Raw genomic sequence first — 21,537 nt, 5'->3', positions numbered from 1 at the left:
CTGGGTTCCTGGTGTGTATTCTGGGTCCACCACTTACTAACTCTGGGATTCTGGGCAAGTGATTATCTTTTCTGTGCCTCAGTCACTTCATTTTTGAAATGGAAAGAGTAACAGAGCCTACCTCATAAGACTCTTGTAATGAGTAAGTGAAAGAACGCAGATCAGGTTCTGGGAAGAGAGCACCAGGTAACTGCTCAGGAAAAGGTTTAGTTCTTGCTATCAAAGCTGCCTCAGTGCGGGCTAAGAAACAAGGGGTCATCTTAAAAGGCCAGGATGAACCGACAAGTGCGAGACCGTGTGTGTGTGTGTGTGTGTGTGTGTGTGTGTGTGTACGCCAAAGCTACTAGGTACAGATAAGCAATTTGTAATTTAAAAAATAATTTGATGCCAAAACCAGTTTGGCTCAGTGGATAGAGCATCAGCTTGCGGACTGAAGGGTCCCAGGTTCGATTCCAGTCAAGGGCATGTATCTAGGTTGAGGGCACATCCCCAGTAGGGGGCGTGCAGGAGGCATCAATGTTTCTCTCTCATTGATGTTTCTAACTCTCTATCCCCCTCTCTTCCTCTCTGTAAAAAATCAATAGGATATATTAAAAAAAATAATTTTATATATTGGGATGTTCGCTGGTCCAAGCAAGTAGAATGTTAAATGGTGAGTTGGTGAGTGAGAGGAGCCTAGGTGGCCAAACAAACCTTAGGGTTGCTTTGATCTCTGTTTTTTTGGACTGAGGAAGATACGTGGTCTCAAAAATCGAATTTCAATAAGCAAAGCTGTGGCCTGAATATATGCAATACATGTGTAGACTTGGATTGTCCGGTCAAGGCCAGTGGAGTTCAGATGCACCTACTTTGGGTCTGTGATCCGTAAGATTTCTCTGCAGAGCCGACCGATGAACGTCACAGACTCATCCACAGGGGTAAACTTTGGTATTGGAATATGAGTGGACTGGTACATGCTTTGCCAGTCTTGAATCTAGAAAAAAAAACAACAACAAATATCTGGTACATCTTTGACCAGGCAACCTAGGTATGCTTTCCCCACATAGTTTATAAGGATAACATTGCATAAAGAGCGACAAGGAGCGCTCCTTACATTCCAAAATGCCATATAAACATTTATTTAAAAAGAAACAATTGTGAGAAAGTAAGATGAATGAGGATAAGTAAGAAGAGACACAGGGATTGTGGCTTTTGGCTCATGACCTACTATGTGTCAATGTAATAACAAAAATCCAAAATGTCCTAAGGGTGGAAGATATTTAATGTTTCAATGCATGAATCATCAATTCCCTAATTAAAAGCTAATAGAGTAGCTCCTTGTTAACTACTAAAATCTAACTTCTCAGCTGTGATACTTAAGAATTTGGTGCTCAAACAACCCAATTAAAAAACAGGCAAAGAACTTGTGCAGACATTTCTTCAAGAAAGATATAAAAATGATGAAAACAAACAAACAACAAAACCACAGGAAAAGATGCTCAACATCATTAGTCATTTGGAAAATGCAAATCAAAACCACATGAAATACCACTTCATACCAATTAGGATGGATCTAATATATATATATATATATATATATATATATATATATATATATATATATATATTTTTTTTTTTTTAAAGGAAAATAAGTGTTGGCAAGGATGTGGAGGAATTAGGCAATTATAACCCTCAGATATTGCTGGTAAAAATAAAAACGGTGCAGGCACTGTGATAAATAGCTTGTTGGTTCATCAATAAACTACACACTGAATTACTATATGGCCCAGCAATTCCGCTTTTAGGTGTATACTCTGATCAAACCAACTGACCCCTAAGTCTTCTGAATTCTCAATCACTTGAGTTATAACAATGACAACTAACGGATTCATTCTGCAGCCATTTAGTCATGTTTTCTCCATAGGACAGTGAACTCCCAGAGGTCAGGCATCATATAAACTCTGAAACCCTCACAGCTCCTGAAGGTACTCTGAAGGTATTTGTGACTTTCTAGTGCTTACTGATTTTTAGTCACTGTTTAAACACACTTTCTTGTTGGCATTTCTGAGGCCTAGGGTATGTATTTTAAAAGTCAGAAATAACAGACATAGTCAAGAATTTCAAAATGTATTTAAATACCTTTGTTCTTAAGAAGTTATTACACTCCTGCTCGACATTGTAATTTATAATACGAGATACTTCTTCCTGCCAAATCTTCAGAGCATAAATGTTGACATAGTCCTGTATGTATTCAAAAGAACGGTGAAATCCGTCCATGGTCGCTCCCAACTCTTTCAGCTTGGGCATCAACTCACTTGTCTGTGCAAAAGGGAAACACAAATTCTATCATATTGCAGGAGACTGTCAACCACTAATATCCACACTGGACTTTAAATGATCCCCTAAGAGACCACACTCATAGTTCAAGACAGCCTTGGAAATACTCATTTCCTACCCATCTAGGATGAGAGGTAACCAAGGTCTGACATTCAAGGAATAGATTTCATTTACCTGGGAAGAAAGCCTCATACAAAAGAATATATAAAAAAAAACTTAATGCTGATTTCTCGCACATTATTTAATGAGTATATCTATTTTAAAACACTTCAACTATTTTAAGTTGAATTTCCTGATGTGAAATGTACCCTATATATAAATTTTAGGCCTATTTCTTTTTCCTCCTGAGAAAAATTACCATATTCCTTAGTACATTGACAAAATAAAAACTTACTTCCTATCTGGTTTATGTTTAAGTTCTGTATCTAGAAGAAGTAACTCTGAATTACAAACATCAGTTCAACTCTTAAGTTAGGGGATCAGCCCTGGCTGGTGCTGGTGGCTTTTTGGATCATCATCCCGTACACCAAAATAGTTTGATCCCTGATTGGTGTATGTATGGGGAGGCAACTGATCAATGTTTCCCTCTCACATCAAGGCTCTCTCTCTCTCTCTCTCTCTCTCTCTCTCTCTCTCTGTCTCTCTCTCCCCCTCCTTCCCTCCTTCCCTCCCTCTCTTCTTTCCTCCCTTCTTCCCTTCTTTCCTCCCTCCCTTTCTAAAATCAATAAAAACATATCCTCAGGTGAGGATTAAAAAAATATTAGGGGATCAACAGGTAAAGAACAGTGCCAATTTTAGAAAGGATTTTTTCATAATATGAATAGATGACCAAAAAGCACACCTACTGATTGTATTGAAAATCAGCTATCAGATATCTGTTAGGAGGAAGGGTCTTGTTCACAATAGTTAAAAGTGAGGCTCTAGTCCATTTCCCCCCCAAACTGAATGGAGAGCAAGAGAAAGGACAGACGTAGTTTGGTCATCTGTTACCTTGGCTCGAGGGTTGAAGATCAATCCCCGATGAAGAGCAAAAGCAACACGTTTAACGAGCTCTTTCCTTATCCCGTCTTCCAGCAACTGTTTGGGATCTACCTGAGTGCAAACCAAAGAGCAATAAAGGGCAGTGAGGAAAAGCCGGCCCGGAGTCCAGAGGAAAGAACCTGCAGTGGAGCCCTTTCTCTTTTCCAAAGGACTGGGACCCGTTCCTTTCCTGTCCCTCTGTGACCTTGCTCGGTGGGACAGAATTATCAGGTCTGCCCCTCTTTAGGATCCGGTTTATCTCGGGAAAACTCATGATGATAACTTTACAACAAGACATTTTAAAGGTGGTGGGTGGGTATGGAAAGTTTCAAGTTGCCTCACTTTTAATCACTTCGTTACAAGTTAAATTTCCTTTTCTTATCACCAGGAGGGGACAGAATAACGGGGCTGCCATTGAAGTCAGTGCGTTTTTCCTCTGATGTTACCTCAGAGCCTCCGTAGCCATATGGGCAGCTCAAGGCTTGGGTTGGATGTTCTGCAGATGGAACAATCCTCTCTCCTTTCAGCACTCTGGGAATGGTGTTGGAAATTAGGGAGATAAAATAGGAAAGCAAATCTGTTCCCTAAGCTTATTTTGCTGATTCTTTGTTTCTATAATGAGAAAGTTTTTTGTTATTTCCACAAAGACAGTCTCCTATCAGATCCATAAACATGAAATCCTTTGAATTCCGTGAGACCCATCTCTCTTTTTAATCTGTAAAAAAGCATTATTTCAGAACGTCATAAAGGTAATTGATGGGTCCCATCTGCATTTGGTTATGTCTAAACTTCAAGGAAGATAAATGCAATGAAAGCTGAAGAATAACAAAAGCCAGAAAAACATGTTGCACAACAGCATGGCTACGCAATCAGCAAAATCCAGACTGGGAGAGACTACTGGTAAGGCCTGGGTTCTTCAAGAGAAAAAAGAATGAAGAAACCTGGAGAGTAAAAGATACGCAAAAGACACGATATATATATTTTAAATGTAAACTACAGCATTGAGAGATTTACTTTTGGATAATAAAACTATAAACAGAGAGACTGAAATTAGGTCAGAGCACATTAGGAGGATGGGGTGGGAGCTGGCTAAATTATATGTCTTGAGTGTTGGTGAAAATGAATAATATTTACCTTATAATAACCTACTAAGCTACACAATTGTTTCTGCAGCTTTTAATATTTATGCTTTATATCTCAAGAAACTAGAAACACCAATTAGAAAGGATATACGCACCCCTATGTTCATAGCAGCACAATTCATCATGGTTAAGATCTGGAAACAGCCCAAGTGCCCATCAGTAGATAAATAGATTAAAAAAACTGTGGTAAATCTACACAATGGAATACTATGCTGTGGTAAAAAAGGAGTTCTTACCATTTGCAACAGCATGGATGGACCTGGAGAGCATTATGCTAAGTGAAATAAGCCAGCCAGAGAAAGATAAATATCACATGATCTCAGTCATTTATGGAATATAATGAACAACATAAACTAATGAACAAAAACAGATCCAGAGACAAAGAAACATCAATCAGGCCATCAAACCTCAGAGAGAAGGTAGGGGAGGGTGGGGATAAGAGGGAGAAATCAACCAAAGGACTTGTATGCATGCATATAAGCCTAACCAATGGACACAGACAATGGGGATGAGGGCATGAGTGGGGGGGATGGAGGGGTAATGTGGGAATAAGGACACATATGTAATAATTTAATCAATGAAGAAATTAAAAAAATAAAACAAAGTTGGTGAAATAACAAAAAAAGGTAAATTATAAATAAATATAATCAATGAGAGTAAAATCAAAGAAGTAATGAGAAGTTCTCAAAGAAATATTCCTCATCAGAACAGGTGTGATAAAAAGAAGTTCAATGCTTTCAGGAATCGAAAGGTCTCCAATGGACCTGTTCTCCCTAGATTGTCACTAATCTGTGGAGTGTTCACAGCAGAGAGAAAGCCTCCCTCACACACCTCATTCCTCACATTTCTAACCTTTCTTCTAAAGTTAGAAACACGTAACCATTTTCATATGGATCTTCCAGAACTTTCTCTATTCATTTATATACATAAATATTTGTTCTTAAATACATATTTAATTTCAAAAACCCAAATGGGATAAAACACACACACACACACACACACACACACACACACACACACACAGTTCAGCAATTCACTGTTTTCACTTTAATTCCTGGAAATCTTCCAGTGGCGAATTCATTTTGAACGGCAGCAGGGCCATCCACAGCATGAGCACACCTGGATGTGTTCAGCCAATCCCTTACCATTAAATATTACTTAGATTATTACTATTTCGGGGACTAACTCTAACAATGTAGACATATCTCTGTGTACATCTCACTTGCTTTAAATCATTACTAAAGTGAACTTAAGCTTTTTACAAGTGTCTGAAATAGACCCTTAACATGGGCAGGTTCCAGATGGGTAAGAGCCCTGGGTTCTCAGATGGGCAAAGACAGTCCTCTCCCAGGTGGCATGGGGTCAGCTCTTATTACCTGTAAGTGCGGGAAATGACTTACACCTTCCTTAAGCAGTCTTTGCCTTGATAATTACTGCTAAATGTTAGATTTTATTACCTCCTTCTTGTACGGGTCACCTTACATGTAAGATACTTAATCAGGTCCTAGGATTTATTACTACTTTATGGATTAGTCAGAAGTGATAAGCTACATGTATAATTTCTCCATATCAACTGAATTCAACTGGCATTAGGACTAAAGCGTGTTTAATACTCCAGGGGTACATGGTAGTTCTTTAAAGCACTTCCAAAGATCATATGCTACAGTTCCATATTATCTATAGGTTCATTTCCTCTATTTTCTTGGACTTTATTAACCTGAATGTTACTCTGGGTATTCGATAGCTTTACATGTTATAAAAAATCAGGAATGTTCAGGCTTTACTGCTATCAGATAAACAGAAAAGTAAATGGTAGCTCCTTGAACATCATTAATCACAGGATGATAAACTAGCATAGCAGTGAGATGCCACTTTATACCCCTTGGGCGAGCAGACATTAGAAAGTGGAAAACAACAAGTATTGGGGGAAATGTGGCTAGATACAAAGAAGATGGTCATTTTAGAAGGCAACCTGGTAGTGTTGAGACAAATTGCGTATAAATATGCCCTCTGACCCAGGGACCCACTCTGGGTATGCAGATTTCAGAAACTCTTATACAGGCCTGCAATGGGGACATGCTCCAAGATGATACAGGGGAGGGGCAACAAGGTGTCTATCCCTTGGGCAGTGGTTACGTAAAATGTGACACCAGTGCAGCAGTTTAGAAGTAACCAACTACCTGACCCATAGCAATGGAAATTTATTTCAAAAGCAATACCTAGTGAGAAGAGTTGGAGAAGGAATCAGAGACAGAGCACAGTAATTTAGATAAACAGAAAAACACATGCACACATAAAATAACACCACATGCTAAAAAGAAGAATACTTGCATGTTCAGGGACAGACACCAAACATAAAGGGGGACTCTGTGGGTCCCCAGGAAAAGAGAAAGAGGAAAATAAGAGAACGGCTTACAGGCATCAGTGCTGACAATGACCTGCTAATGACAGTAAGGTCGGATGACCTCAGCTCTCTGCACCTGGGTGCAACATAAAAATACGAAAAAAGAAAAGGGGGCGGCAGAAAGAAAGAGGACTAGCCAGCTATTTTGTCTAAGGACATGAAACCATTTTTCTCTATTATAAAGTCAATAAAATGGATTTTTCTTAGATTTAAGTAACTCTTGGGTATTACGAGAAATAAGGATTATAATGCTCTCTTTTCCTCCATCAATACATGAGTAATATAAAGCTCCGAAGCTGAATGTGAAACAGAAGACACACAAGATGATGATGTCATTCCGTTTCCCGAGGGATAAATACCACCTTCATTCAGACTAAGAGCCTCCCAGACCAGCATCAAAGCAGTTACCTTGATGATGCCGACCAAAGTCGTTTTCATCATTAAGATGCCTTCAGTAAAAATGGAAATCGCGTGAGTCAGCTTGGCAACCTTTAACAAAGACAGAGTGGTTAGTGAAGCTCTTCCCATAAAGGCCATCGTTGGAAGGGAAGGTGAAGTAATTGGCTGGGTCCTGGGATGCGCGTGTAGCGTTAGGACCCCCCTGGGCACCTGTCCTGGTCAGGGATGAGGCTTCGGGGTGTCACTGAGACGTTTTGGAACACTGAGCCTGAAGACATTAAATAGTCCTTTAAGCTTTGGTCAATTGCTTTCCCTTCTTTGGACCTCAGTTTCTCACACACAGAATGGGGGCAGGGCTCAATGACAAGGATGGCCCCTTCCAAATAGAAAAGTCTCGTCGAGACTGTGAGCAGACATCTCCCCTTATTGCCGTTGACATTGTTTTCAAGCAACACCAGGACACACTGATCGGGCAGACAGACGCTATGCTGGAATAGATGTGGCAACCCCAAGCTTGACATCCAAATTTACGGAGCTGTGTCAGAGGGTGTGAAACTGACATTGGGATGAAACGTGAAGACTCCAGGCAGCGCATTTCAATTTCCAGCACATTTCAACTTGATTTCACTCTTCACGTCAGGGAGAAAGAAAAGCAGAGGTGTTTGAGAATAATCACCTCGGAGGCTGCTTAGCTCCTGAGTGGACCTCCGAGTCTGGCTGTAGGCAATGTTTGTTAATCGGCCATAGATTATTTCGAGCCACTGGTTGCATGTAAAAGCAGGAATCCGAACGTGACAAGTCTTGGCACCCTAGCTGGGGAGACTAAGGCTGATTCACCAGGACTACTCTAGAGAAAAGGGATCAGCAGGCCCCCACTTCCTCCGAGAATACTCGGGCAGGCAAGGCCTCCAATGACGCCAGGACAAGGCAAGAAATGAAGGCATGTCGGCACTACAATAGCAAACGGAGTTAGCACCGAGAGTAGGAACAAACAAATCAGAATTGGCCTGGTGGTGCCCGGGATATGGCGGGTGACACAGACCTTTGACCTTTCATGGTTTAGGTTTTAAGTATCGAAAGGCATGAGTCAAAGGGACAAGCCACCTCGTATCGCGGGCCCAGCTGAGCGTAGTCCCTCAGCTTGTCCTTGTCCAGGCGGGTGGGCACCTCGATGATATCGTGGGTCTGAAGCTTTATGATCTTTAGAAGCGAAGTAAACATGCTTTCTGGAATGATCTGCAAAACCTTTAAGGAAAGGGAAGAGACGAAAAACAATGAAGCACCCCTTTTCTTTTTGTTAGCTGATAATGCTCCGATGACAGGAGGAAGGGTACCAGTGAGTCACAGCCAGCTGTCTGCAGGGAGGGATGCTGAGGGGCTTAAAGGAGCTTTTCGATACCTGCTCTCAGGCACAGGGCTACCCTCCTTCAATCCTGAACTGCTTACAGGACAGAAAGCTAATCCTCATAGAAATGCTACAGAAAATGTAGCTTTTCTGCATCAACAACTTTTATTTTTTTTACAGGCTGTTGGATACCTTTAATTAATTAACGAATTAATTAAATTTTTCAATTACAGCTGACATTCAATACTGTATTAGTTTCAGGTGTACAGCATGTTGGATATTTATATACTAGTAACGTACGCAATAATCCCTCTGATAATTCTAGTTCCCACCTGGCACCATGCAACTATTGCAACATTACCAGCTATATTCCCTGTACTGCACCATGACAAGCTTTTAAAAGACCGAGGTTCTGAGATGCTAAGTGACATGGCAGGGGACCACTCAGCTGGTATATGGCACAGGTCAATTCTGAATCCAGTCTGTGCTGCCTCATAAGTTCTAGAAACAAGGACCAAAGTCCCCTGAAAACATTAAGTTCGGACTAGGACATGCTAGCTCTAGATCTGGCTCCTTTACCAAGCAGTGCTGTGACTCTGAAGCCACAATAGTCTGTTCCTCAGTTTCTATGCCTGTAAAACGGAAGCTGAAACCACCCGCATTTTAAAAATGGGAGTGGAAGTTCTTTGAAAGTAAAGACACCTCTGCATACCCACAGTGACCATACACTTATTCTCAGCCATTGCAAATTGCTGGAATAAAATAATAACCAGGGAAAGAAACATGGGTGGGCTTTTTATAGGGTCCCAGGCATACTTTTTGTATTTAAAATAGCAGCTATTTTGCCAAGAAAAGGAATACTACTCTGATGACTTCTTACCTTTCTCACATAGGACACCAGTTCGCCCGAATAATACTGAGACACACTGAGAAGGTCGGGGCTATTTGCCTGATTAATGCGAAGAAGGGGCAGGTCCAGGGCAGAGGCGAGCTGGAAGAAAAATGATAGATCTGCTGTGTCCCTGTTTGGAAAAGTCCTAGAAGTCCCTCTTTTTCCAGAGATCGTAACACATAACAAAGCTCTTGGGCTTTCCCCAAGAGAGAGCCACAACTGCTGAGCTTTTCAATGTCATTAATAGTTTCTGACATGGATGTCAGTGTAAACAATGGGAGTCTTCTGCACCAGTGGTTCTCAAACTGTGGTCCCTGAACCAGCAGCACCAACAGGGATATGGCGGGTGACACAGATCTTTGACCTTTCATGGTTTAGGTTTTAAGTATCGAAAGAGACCAGTTCTCCTGCCCCACCCAGACTCCCTTAGTCAGACCTCCGGGGTGGGGCCCAGCACTGTGTGTGTGTCACCCCCACCCCTTGGGGATGCTCATGCACCCCCGTTTGAGAGCCAATGTGCTACCGAGGACAGCTGGTCCTCTGGAAACCAGACATTCTGGTGGATGGACCACTGAACTGAGTCCAATCAAAGCTGTCATGCTGTGAGGTGTGCCATTATTTACGTATCTCTCAGAAAAAAAACCAGCTGAGTGGCTCAATTGGTTGAGCTTCATCCTGTGCACCGAAGGGTTGCCAGTTTAATTCCCGGTCAGGGCACACATCATCTGGGTTGTGGGTTCTATCCCCGGTTGGGGCAACTGATTGATGTTTTTCTCTTACATCAATGTCTCTCTCTCATTCTCTCCCTTCCTTTATCCAAGCTTGTCATTGGTGCTGATTTAAAAAAAATAAAAACAATATTTTTAAAAATTAAATTAAAATTTAAAAAAATAGCTGATTTGGCTCAGTGGATAGAATATTAGACTGGGGACTGGAAGGTCCGGGGTTCAATTCTGGTCAAGGGCACTGGGAGGTCTAGGGTTCAATTCGGGTTGCTGGCTCAGCCCCTGGTAGGGGGGCGTGCAGGAGGCAGCTGATCAATGATACCCTTTATCTCCCTCTCCCTTCCTCTCTGAAATAAATAAAAAAAATATTTAAAAAAATTAAAAAGAAAGAAAACATACTGACAACTATACTATACGTGCCATTGATGATAAAACCCATCCCCAATGACAGAGATGTTAAATATGAAAGGAAGTCCACCTCAGAATTCATATACATGGTAATTCCATCAGAAGACATTGCATAAATGACTTGTCCATTTATCATGATCTGAAATTACCCTGCGAGTAAGGCCCATGCAGAATCTTTAAAAAATGAATAAGTAATAAGATTTAATTTACATCCAGGGAATAAAAGTCCCATAGGATTCACATTTTTAGTATACTGGTAAAACTTCATAAAATCTATTACTTCATTTAAAAATAGTTTTCTGGAAGATGCTCTAACTTATTAATTCACACTTGCAGCATTTCTGGCACTTTTGAAATCATGCTCTCATAGAAACGCTGCTAACAATTTTCAGTCTATGGATTATCCAGCTTTCTAAAAGGATGACATGCTGGGCTGGATTAACGACTGCGGTAACAATGAAGGCCACCTCTCTCCTGTGGCTGAGAATGCGATCGCACGTCTTCGCTTACCTTTAGGAATGTAGCTCTGAGCTTGGTAACCATGGAGGGGTTCACCCTTATGCTCTCTTGCATGATAGACGTGAAGCTGTCAAGAGAGATAAGTGGTAAGAAGCCATTCACAGTGGTTTCTCCAAGGGCAGATGCCAGACTCTCCACATTACCTGTCAATCAACTGCCAAGCGAAAGAAAGGTCCCCCACGATGTGCATGGTGATCAGCACCTCCTCCTTAATGTTGATGGTTCGGATCATTTGGTGCAGGAACTTGCGAGTGTCGGCCAGAAACTGACACACCTGCAGGTTTGATTCCAACTGGTGAAATTCCTGAACCTGTGTTACAGAGACAAGTGTCACTTTAAAATCCTGAATGGCCTCTACGGAGTCTGCTTTTTCCTTGAAAACACTTCAAATAAAGCACACTACTAACAAAGAATTCCTTGGCAAATTTTTAATTTCAAATTATAATTTCAGAAATGTGTAGGCCAAGTCATAAACCCATGCGCAACTTTCTAGGATTGGAAACTGAGCGGGACTACATATCCTGTAAATGTATGATGGATATAGTGAGGGACTGCTCCCCATTTCCAGGTCGGAATCAATCAACACGTACTGGAAATCCTCTTAATTCTGAAGATTTGCAGGGTTGCTAAAAAACAAAGCTAGTTCCTTCACAACCAAGGAGCTGGCACATAGCATTATTAAGTTCCTTTGATGTACTCTTTAAAACAAAATAATGATTCCACCGTGTCCTGAATTTTAATGTATATAATTCAAGGGGTTTGGGCTAGAAGCCAGAGTAAATAATGCAAAAGATAAAAAGCCACCCGAGTTTTACGAAGTTGTTTATAGCTATACCACAGACTAGAAAATCCAAAACCACCAAATAAAAACAGTACAAGTGAGCAACTGCTCTGGCATGGCCCGGGAATGTGGCACGCTAACAATGCTCGATTATACTTCGTGGCCATTAATAGTGACCATCCTCAAAACCTTGCAAAATTAACAAGCCTATAAGAATGTCAGCCAAAAAAAAAAAAAAAAAAAAAAATCAATTATATCTTTTAATTACACCAATTAGTCCAACTGGTTGGGTTACAGATGAGTATAGGCGATGTTTTAAAAATAAGAGTTTATAGTTATTGCTCTGATGTTTTACAATGTCTCCATTTTAAACCTAGTTAAAATATACACTTAACATTTTAAGACTGCGATGGTATAATAATTCTTTTTGGTATAATCATTTTTGAGTAAATAAAAAAATAAACTTTTATTATAAGCATATGATTATCTTACAACTATTTCACTTTCCTGGATGCCTTCCTATTTTTTTTTTAGGGCATATTCTTTTTATAAATTTAAAAATGATGTATGCAATTTTCTTTTTTCTTTTACTTCCTTACCACAATTTTCCCAATGTTTCTATCTTGTTTTCATAATTATTTTTTCTGAGACATCATGTTTCATGAATATCATAATTTTAGAAACCATTTTCTTCTTGAGGCCACTTAATTATTTCCCTCAGTTTATGACACGGTATATGATATTACTGTGAGCAGATTAGTTTGTATTGCTTTTGATAAAATATTTTCTTAGATACACTTCTAGGAGCAGATGGTGGGTGGGTGAAAGATACGATTCATGATCCAAGAACTGTCATTTAAAAAGATTTTCCTGCCTGGCTGGTGTGGTTCAGTGGTTGAGCACTGACCTAGGAACCAGGAGGTCACGATTCGATTTCCGGTCAGGGCATATGCTTGGATTGCAGGCTTGATCCCCAGTGTGGGGCGTGTAGGAGGCAGCCAATCAATGAATGATTCTATCTCATCATTGATGTTTCTATCTCTCTCCCTCTACCCTCCTCTCTGAAATCAATAAAAAAATATTTTTAAAAAGTTGCTAATTTCATGGAAATAAGAGCATTAAAAAAAAAAAAAAAAGACTTTCCTTACCTCCTCCAAAGCTTGTATCAGTTGCACAGTTTTTCTGCCTGCAGCAGTAGAGTCATCATAATTTAAAGACTGTATTTGTTTGGAAATCTCTCTGAACCAAGCTTGAAGATTTTCTATTAATACAGAAAGAAGGAAAGACTACTGGCTTTGAATTAACTTAAATTATTCTTTACAAATCTAGTTCTTACTATGTGCCTACCACTACTCTCAGGAATTATTCAAACTACAAAAATGCCCGGGGCATATGACCTAGACCTGTGGTTGGCAAACTGTGGCTCGCGAGCCACATGTGGCTGTTTGGCTCCTTAAGTAAGGCTCTTCCACAAAATACCATGGCCTGGGCGAGTCTATTTTGAAGAAGTAGCATTAGAAGAAGTTTAAGTGTAAAAAATGTGGCTCTCAAAAGAAATTTCAATCGTTGTGCTGTTGATATTTGGCTCTGTGGACCAATGAGTTTGCCGACCACTGACCTAGAAGAAAAGATAAAACTCAGCACCTGGGTAGCTTCGTCTGTAACCCCTGGCAGAAAAGGTTTGGGCCCAAATACGGCTGTAAAGGGACTCGTGCAGAGGTGGCAGGGGCGGTGGGGAGGAGTGGGGAGGGAACTCAAGGATGGGACCGAGGGTTACGGGGCATTCTCCGGAGAAGCGAGGGCAGGTACAGATCTGGACAGGCAGAGAGAGGAAGAGGATGGTTCATCCCTAGAGGAAGGGACAAAGAGGAACAGAGGCTTCGGGACAAACATGGCCATGGCTCAGATTGGGGAGAAAGAAGACTGACATGTCAGGAGGGGGCACTATTTGCATTCACAAACCTGCCGGCATTTCCCCGGGCAGAGGAAGGGAAGGGCAGTAACATGCTCCGAGTACCTCAGAGCGTCGGGGAAAGCTCTACACCTGGTTTTATTTAATCTTCACAATTCTCTGTGAAGATTTCTATTAATAATGGGCATCATTAATAGAAAATATCTGTGTTTTCCGATGGTCTTAGGCGTGGTTGCGACCCACAGATTGAGAACCGCTGTTGTAGAGCCTAAGACTACCGGAAAATACAGATATTTATGTTACCATTCAATAACAGTAGCAAAATTATGAAGTAGCAATGAAAATAATTTTGTGGTTGGGGGTCACCACAACTTGAGGAACTGTATTAAAGGGTCGCAGCATTAGAAAGGTTGAGAACCACTGCTCTAGACCTTTCTTACCTTAGGAAGTGACCACATTTTAAAGCTTTGGTTTCATTACATATAAAGTAAGGATAAAAATGTTTAATCTCACAGGATTGCAAGGGTCAAATGAGAAATATTTGTGAAAGCAGGTCCTCAGCTGAAATAGGCCATGTAGCCAGAAAGAGCACAAGACATTGTTCTGCTCGGTGTCTGAAACAAGGCTGGTATTTATGAGGACTGGAAGAGACTGAGACAGGCAGGAGTATGCCAGGCCAGGTAACTAATCTTGTTAGACTGTTACAGTGGCTCTTTGTTTCTCAGTCACAAGAGGGTGACCTGCAAAACCTGTTGTCAACTTAAATCACATCCTTAAAAACTGGCCGACTTTTTCCAATAGCAATAATGATGTCATTTGGAAATATGCGAGTATTTTAGACAACCATTCGGCATCAGATAAATCTGCAAAAGTTAAATATAGTAATCACAAGCTCATACTGATTAAAAATAGAAAAGTTTTTTTTTTTAAATAAAAAGCTATACTATTAAGTAATCTTACTGTATAACTATTGAAATGGATTTGATAGTTAAAACAAACATTAAACATTAAAAAAAACATGTAATTTGTTATTTTAAAATTCAGAGTGGCCTTTCAGGGGCAATTTGAAAGGTTCCTAGTTATATAAGAACTGAAGTAATACCACAATTTTCCTATAGATAAAATTTATTAAATGAAGCAGGATTAAAATCAAAGTTATACTTAAGTTATGTTTAGTTTCAAAACACTCTGCAGGCTCCTTCTTCTGCCACTAGATGGCAGGCATAACAGTGAAAAAGAACCAAACAAGATCAGAAGATGAGAATCTTCCTTATCATCTATGTTAGTAGTTATTAATGTTTTGGGCGAAGTATCCATCTGAGAAGATCATGACAGTTACAGGTTCTTTTCCCCTCCCCTCCCAAACACACATAAACTGACACACTAGTATTGCATACTACAGTGGGTGTCTCGGGATGGATTATCCTATATAATAAAAGCCTAATATTCAAATTGTTCAACCGGAAGTTTGACTGCTAGCTATGACATGCAGTGACCACCAGGGGGCGGTGCAGAACATGGTGGGCCTTGGCACTGGCAGCAGGCGCCTGTGGAGGTGCTGCTGGCCCTGATGAGAACAGGACTGCGATGGGATGGTGGAGCAGGTGAGGGGGCGGTACCAGGCTTCAGGAGGGTGTCAGGTGGGGCTGTGGGACAGCAAGGCTGGGGATGTGAGTTGGGGCCCAATCCCTGCAGGCCACTCCAAGGGACCCCACCTGTACACAAATTTGTGCACTGGGCCTCTAGTGATTCTATAAAGACTATGAACCAGAGAGTAAGAACCCTTGACTTAGTTTAATCCCATTCTTCAAAGATAAGGAAGCATAGGATATGGAGATTGCCTGGGGATCTTCATTAGCAATGTCCTAGCCCACAATGGATGACAACTAAGGACTTTTGTCTCTGCCCATTTCTTCTTCAGCAATTACCATTTTTTTCCACTCTGGTTAGGGGCTTCACTCCCGAGAAGACGTCAGCAAGCTCCGTCATCCGCTCTGAGCCCTCCTTCTTGTAATGCTCCCACTTGGCTTGCTTTTCGGAAAGCATTTGCTTGAACATCTGTTGAAGGGACAGAAGAGATTCATTTACTTAAGAGAAAATCCAGAGTAGGCCATTTGCTAAGAAAGCCTGGATAATACCCAGTATATTAGAAAAATATAATGTCTAATATTCACATTACCCAGCTGACATCTTTTTTTTAAAAAATATATTTTTAATATATTTTATTGATTTTTTTACAGAGAGAAAGGAGAGAGATAGAGAGCTAGAAACGTCGATGAGAAAGAAACATCGACCTACCGGGGATGTGCCCCCTACCGGGGATGTGCCTGCAACCAATGTACATGCCCTTGGCCGGAATCGAACTTGGGGGACCTTTCAGTCCACAGACAGACACTTTACCACTGAGCCAAACCGGTTTCAGCCCTGCTGACATCTCTTAAGCCTGACTTCCTATACAACTGGGAGGGCAAAGCTGGCCCCTCCCTAACTCAGCGTTTCTCAGATCAACTGCACAAGAGTACCCCCTGGAGGGCTTTCATAGTTTCACATTTCTGAACTCCACCCCTGAAGATTCTGGTTCAGAGGTCTTGGGTACACCCAGGAATCAGCATTGTAACAGGAAATGAAATTTGGTGACTATTGCTCTATGGTCCTTTTGAGGCAACAATTTCTATGATGCTCAATACAAATAAAGAAAAACAATGATAATATGACTTTCTGACGGTTCAGTTTGGTTGTTCATCTATCTCTCCTACCTCCTACCCTAACCCTTTTTCGTGCATCAGTTTCTGATTCTCCTATAAACCCACTAATTGCAACTGTGCTGCTTCCGATCTTTACATGAAGGTGCATCTCCTAATTTGAGCCCCATCCCCTACTCCAAATCCACTATAATTTATGAACCTGTGGGTTCAACCTGTGAATGAGTATTCGAAGGGCTCAAAGCCACTTGGTCTGTAATGAAGGCCTCAGGTTGATAGTGTTGTTGCCATTGCAGGCCAAATGGTATTGATGGATCCTAGGCACTCAAAAAGAGGGGGAACTCTGAAAATAATTCTCACTGTTCCTCATCCTATTACTTATTTCATTGATCTCTCGTCCTGCCCTATCACTAAGATTCCTCTGCCACTGGCCCCACAAAATTCCACCGAGCTTCCATCTGCAGATGGAGTCTCCCCATTCCATTGCTATCTTTTCAATATTCACTGTGAAAAAATAAAGAATTTCTTAAGAGGAAAACCAGTATTCATGTGCATTTTCCTAGTTAAGAACCCAGGGAAATAAACCCCTGTACTTTTGTGGCATTTCCCTGATCTTACAAAGTTATATGGAGACTAGTCACTGAAATCACACAGCACACGCATTATTATTAGGTTAGTCATCAACATCTCCTTTTTCTGAGAGCCTTCACAGAAGAACAGTGTCCTCAGACCTAGCAGCTAAAGAAACATCCAGTCTACTCCTCACCAGACTGAGGCTAGGTTAAATATTGGTTCTGAATGGGCATTACTGTCCTGGGCCAGTTCCTGGGCTCACCTACCTGGCCATTCCCAGGTATCTGCAATTGGTTGTTGTTAATCCTCACCTGAGAATATTTTTCCATTGATTTTTTTTTTTTTTTTTTAGAATGGAAGGGAGAGGGAGAAACAGAGAGAAAACCGAGAAAAACATGGATGTGAGAGACACAATTGGTTGCCTCCTACACATGTCCCGACCAGGGACCCAAGTACAGGGTTTGAGCCTGCAACTAACGTACGTGCCCTTGACTGGAATTGAACCCGGGGCCCTTTAGTCCAGGGGTTGATGCTCTATTCATTGAGCCAAATCTGCTACGGCAAGCTGCCACTTTTATCATGCCCAGAGAAGCTTCTTTAGAGATAAGAAGAAGCCCAGAACTTCAGTGAACTCAAACTCCTTAAGAGAGGACCTTGTTCAAATGCAAATCATCTACCCACTTGGCCCTTTGCAACAGGCTATCATGGCTTTTACATGAAGACAAATCCTGCAGGGCCCAGCACAGGCTGGCTCCTGCCCACTGTCCAAGCTCATTCTGTACCTCCTTTCACTTGCATTCTCTCCCCTCCAGTCAACTGCTCTTTTCGGTTTTGAGCTGGCTAGGCTGTTCCTCTCCCAGGGGCCTGGGACACAGTCTGTCTTCTCTTTGAAATGTTCTCCTGGTTCGCTATCACTGTCTTAACTAAGTCTGACAGGTCCCTTCTTCAGGCCCCGTCAGAAGCTCCTCTTCTCAGGGAAGTCGTCAGGGCGACGACAGGAGCCTTTACGTGAGGTTCCCAGAGGATGTGTTCCTTTCCTTCAGAGCATGCATCTCAGTGTGTATTCGCATCTTCATTGAGGGAGTCTCTGGGTCACATCCATACCCCTCACTAGACTGTAACCTCCACAATCCTGTGCACTTTCCCCCTTCACAGTGGCTCCAATGACAGCTGGCACCAAATGCTTGTTCAGTGATTAATTCCGTCCTTTTCCATAAGAATTATCTCAGACAGCGAGATTCTGTAGCTTGAGTCACAGATACTGCTGCTAAATCCCAATCTTTCCAAATAAAAACTAACCATAAAAAAACTAAGATTTTGGTGATTATCAATTCAATATTTTTTACCTCTTTGAGTATGAACTCAAATTGTGCAGTGTCCAACAGAAACTGGAAGAGGATCTTGGGATTGTACCTCGAGTCTGTTAGGATCTGGTCCTTGATCTGACGAAGGCGTTTGTTGTTTGGGTCACAGGCTAGAATAGAAAAAAAAAAGTTTCCACTTATTAAATGTGTAGAGACTATCTATGGAATATGAATTCTTAAATACTGCCCTTCATTTGAAGTCTTTAAAAGGTAATCAGCAAAACGTGTATCAACAACATGATAAAATTAATTATAAGTACATGCATGCTATGGGAGAAAGTATAACTGAACTGTTAGTGGAATGTCATCCATGATATATTGGTGAATGAAAAGAACAAGTTACAGAATATACAATATTTCCAGATTTTGTAAGCACTTGGGGGTTGATTTATTATCGAGTGTCCAATAGGGCAGTGTTTCCCAACCTTCTCTCATGATGAGAATCACCTGGTGGAGTTGTTAAAACACAGATTCCTGAATCCCAACTAAGAAGTGCTAAACTAGAATTTTTGGGAACATATAGGTAAAATTGCATACCTAACTTAGTGCTCTGTATATAAAATCTGTCTTAGAGCACTAGTTAAGTATACAATTTTACCTATATGTTCCCAAAAATTCTAGTTTAGCACTTCTTAGTTGGGATTCAGGAATCTGTGTTTTAACAACTCCACCAGGTGATTCTCATCATGAGAGAAGGTTGGGAAACACTGTAATAGGGACAGGCAGAGCCTCTGACAATGTTTCTTCAGCAGCTGCAGGCAGTCCTGAGCCTGGCGAATGCCTCAGGCCGGTTAATAGGAGGCAGATGAAGACCACGCTTCCCTTCTGCACATATGACTGAAACACCACAAAAGCGAAATAAGCAGTTACTCTTCCCACATATGACTCACAACCAGATAGGCGGATCATCTGTTTCTGGTAAATTATGACCTTGTGCAATCAGGTCAGACAGTTTCCAGGCACAGAAATGGAAAACAGATGTGGCTGAAGATAAAAGCAGAGGGCCCTGGCCGGCTGAGGTGGTCCTGGGCAGGATGCATCCCAGGGAACCACTGGCTCCCAGAGTGTAGGCACAATGTCAGGAACAGGGAGATGAGGCTGAGTCACTAGAAAACCACAGCTGGAGAGGATCAAGTGAGGACTGGGTTGCTTATAGGCTTGAGAAGGTAAGGCTTTGGTAAAGGAGATTATAAGCTGAGTTGATGTAGTAAAATCCTCACATTAGAACTAGAGTTTATGTAAGACAAACTCAACTAATTAAAAAACAGATCTGCCCTAGCCGTTTGCTCAGTAGTTAGAGCATTGGCCCGAAGACTGAAGGGTTTCGGGTCCAATTCTGGTCAAGGGCACGTATCTTGATTGCAGGCTCTATTCCTGCCCCAGCCCCAAACCTGTGCAGGAGGCAACCAATTGATGTGTCTCTCTCACATCAATGTTTCTCTTTCTATCTCTTCCCCTCCCTTCCACTCTCTCTAAAATTCAATGGAAAAAATATCCTCGGTGAGAATTAATTAAAGAAAAACAAAAAAACCAAACAGATCTGTTTCATGATTAAAAACTTTAACTATCATATTTACGCTGTGAGTAAGCTATAAACTGAAGAGAGATCTGGGCCAAGAAGCAAAATGATGGAAAAAGTAAAAACAGCTGGAAAGTAGCTCTAGTGAGAAAGGCTTAAGAAGCTGTAGACTTGCCCTAACTGATTTGGCTCAGTGGATAGAGTGTCGGCCTGCCAATTCAAGGGTCCCAGGTTCGATTCTGGTCAAGGGCATATATCTTGGTTGCGGGCACATACCCAGGAGGGAGTGTACAGGAGGCAGCTCGATGTTTCTCTTTCACCGATGTTTCTATCTCTCTATTCCTTTCTGTAAAAAAATCAATAAGATATATATTTTTTTAAAAAGAAGCTGGAGACTTCTAGTGGGAAGACAGAGGCTGAGGAGAAATGTCACACATTTTCAAAGATATGAAGGATGAGGAAGTCCAACTACTGACCACTCACAAGAAGTGGAAACAGATGGCAGCTAGAGGGACATTCTACCATTGAACCAGGGCTTCACACAAACTGTGATGCTCTGACCTTGATGGCCAATAGGGTTTCAGAGAGGACTTTGACCAAGAAAAGGTTAAGACCCAATCTACCTTGAGTGCTCTTGTCTAGACAGTTTCTCAATTCAGCGGCCCCATGCTTTTCTATTCTTCCCAAACCATACTTTTTATTCTATCATTTCTTCAGTCTAGAATTTCTTTTCTTTTTCCCTTTTTAAAAAAAAAAAAAAATATATATATATATATATATATTTTATTGATTTTGTACAGAGAGGGAGGGAGAGAGATGGAGAGAAACATCGATGAGAGAGAGTCATCGATCAGCCGCCTCTTGCACACCCCCTACTGGGGATGTGCCTGCAATCAAGGTACATGCCCTTGACCGGAATCGAACCCAGGACCCTTCAGTCCCCAAGCCGATGCTCTATCCATTGAGCCAAACCGGTCCCGGCTCTTTTCTTTTTCACTTTGAAACTTATCAAAGGCCAGTCAGCTCCTGACTCCTGAGTGTAGCCTTCCCTGACCACCTCCACTTCTCCATCCCAAGCAATGTTTCTCTTTTGCTCTGGACTCAAATCCCACCATCCGTCTGGCTCTAAGTCACTGGGCCAGCCCTTACGTTACTTTCCTTTTGCTGCTATAACAAATTACCACAAACTTAGTGGCTTAAAAAGACACAAATTTATTCCTTTACTAGAAGCCCAGTGCACAAAATTCGTGCACGGGTAGGGTCCCTAGGCCTGGCCGGTGATCAGGGCTGATCTGTGAGGTGACCAAAGGGGTGTTTGGGGGGTCCCCTGCTGGCACCCGCCTTGGCTGGCCTGGGCCCTGTGGGCTGGGGGCAGCTCCTGTGTTGAGGGTCTTCCCCCTGGTGGTCAGTGCGCATCATAGCGACTGTGGTTCTATAGTTCGGTTGATTTGTATATTAGGCTTTTTATTATATGGGATAGTTCCAGAGGTGAGAAATCTGAAATGGGTCTCACTGG

General features: G+C 41.5%; 1 protein-coding gene across 1 annotated transcript in view; it reads right to left on the bottom strand.

Annotated features, from left to right (window-relative positions):
- Nucleotides 1-21,537, bottom strand: part of WASHC5 (WASH complex subunit 5) — a 49,781-nt gene that overhangs the window by 14,085 nt on the left and 14,159 nt on the right. Inside the window, exons 10-20 of the mRNA XM_084864819.1 lie at nucleotides 18,485-18,612; nucleotides 15,792-15,921; nucleotides 13,100-13,212; nucleotides 11,314-11,480; nucleotides 11,162-11,237; nucleotides 9,507-9,617; nucleotides 8,386-8,526; nucleotides 7,291-7,371; nucleotides 3,307-3,408; nucleotides 2,119-2,298; nucleotides 849-973 (exon numbers count right to left, since the gene is read on the bottom strand). Coding sequence (XP_084720945.1) covers nucleotides 849-973; nucleotides 2,119-2,298; nucleotides 3,307-3,408; nucleotides 7,291-7,371; nucleotides 8,386-8,526; nucleotides 9,507-9,617; nucleotides 11,162-11,237; nucleotides 11,314-11,480; nucleotides 13,100-13,212; nucleotides 15,792-15,921; nucleotides 18,485-18,612 — 1,354 coding nt within the window. The remainder of the gene's footprint in view (nucleotides 1-848; nucleotides 974-2,118; nucleotides 2,299-3,306; nucleotides 3,409-7,290; nucleotides 7,372-8,385; nucleotides 8,527-9,506; nucleotides 9,618-11,161; nucleotides 11,238-11,313; nucleotides 11,481-13,099; nucleotides 13,213-15,791; nucleotides 15,922-18,484; nucleotides 18,613-21,537) is intronic.

This window comes from Pipistrellus hanaki (assembly GCF_964339955.1).
Source record: "Pipistrellus hanaki genome assembly, chromosome: 17".
NCBI lineage: Eukaryota > Metazoa > Chordata > Mammalia > Chiroptera > Vespertilionidae > Pipistrellus > Pipistrellus hanaki.
Note: the sequence above shows the minus strand (reverse complement) of the source record. Positions and strands in the feature narration are given on the sequence as shown.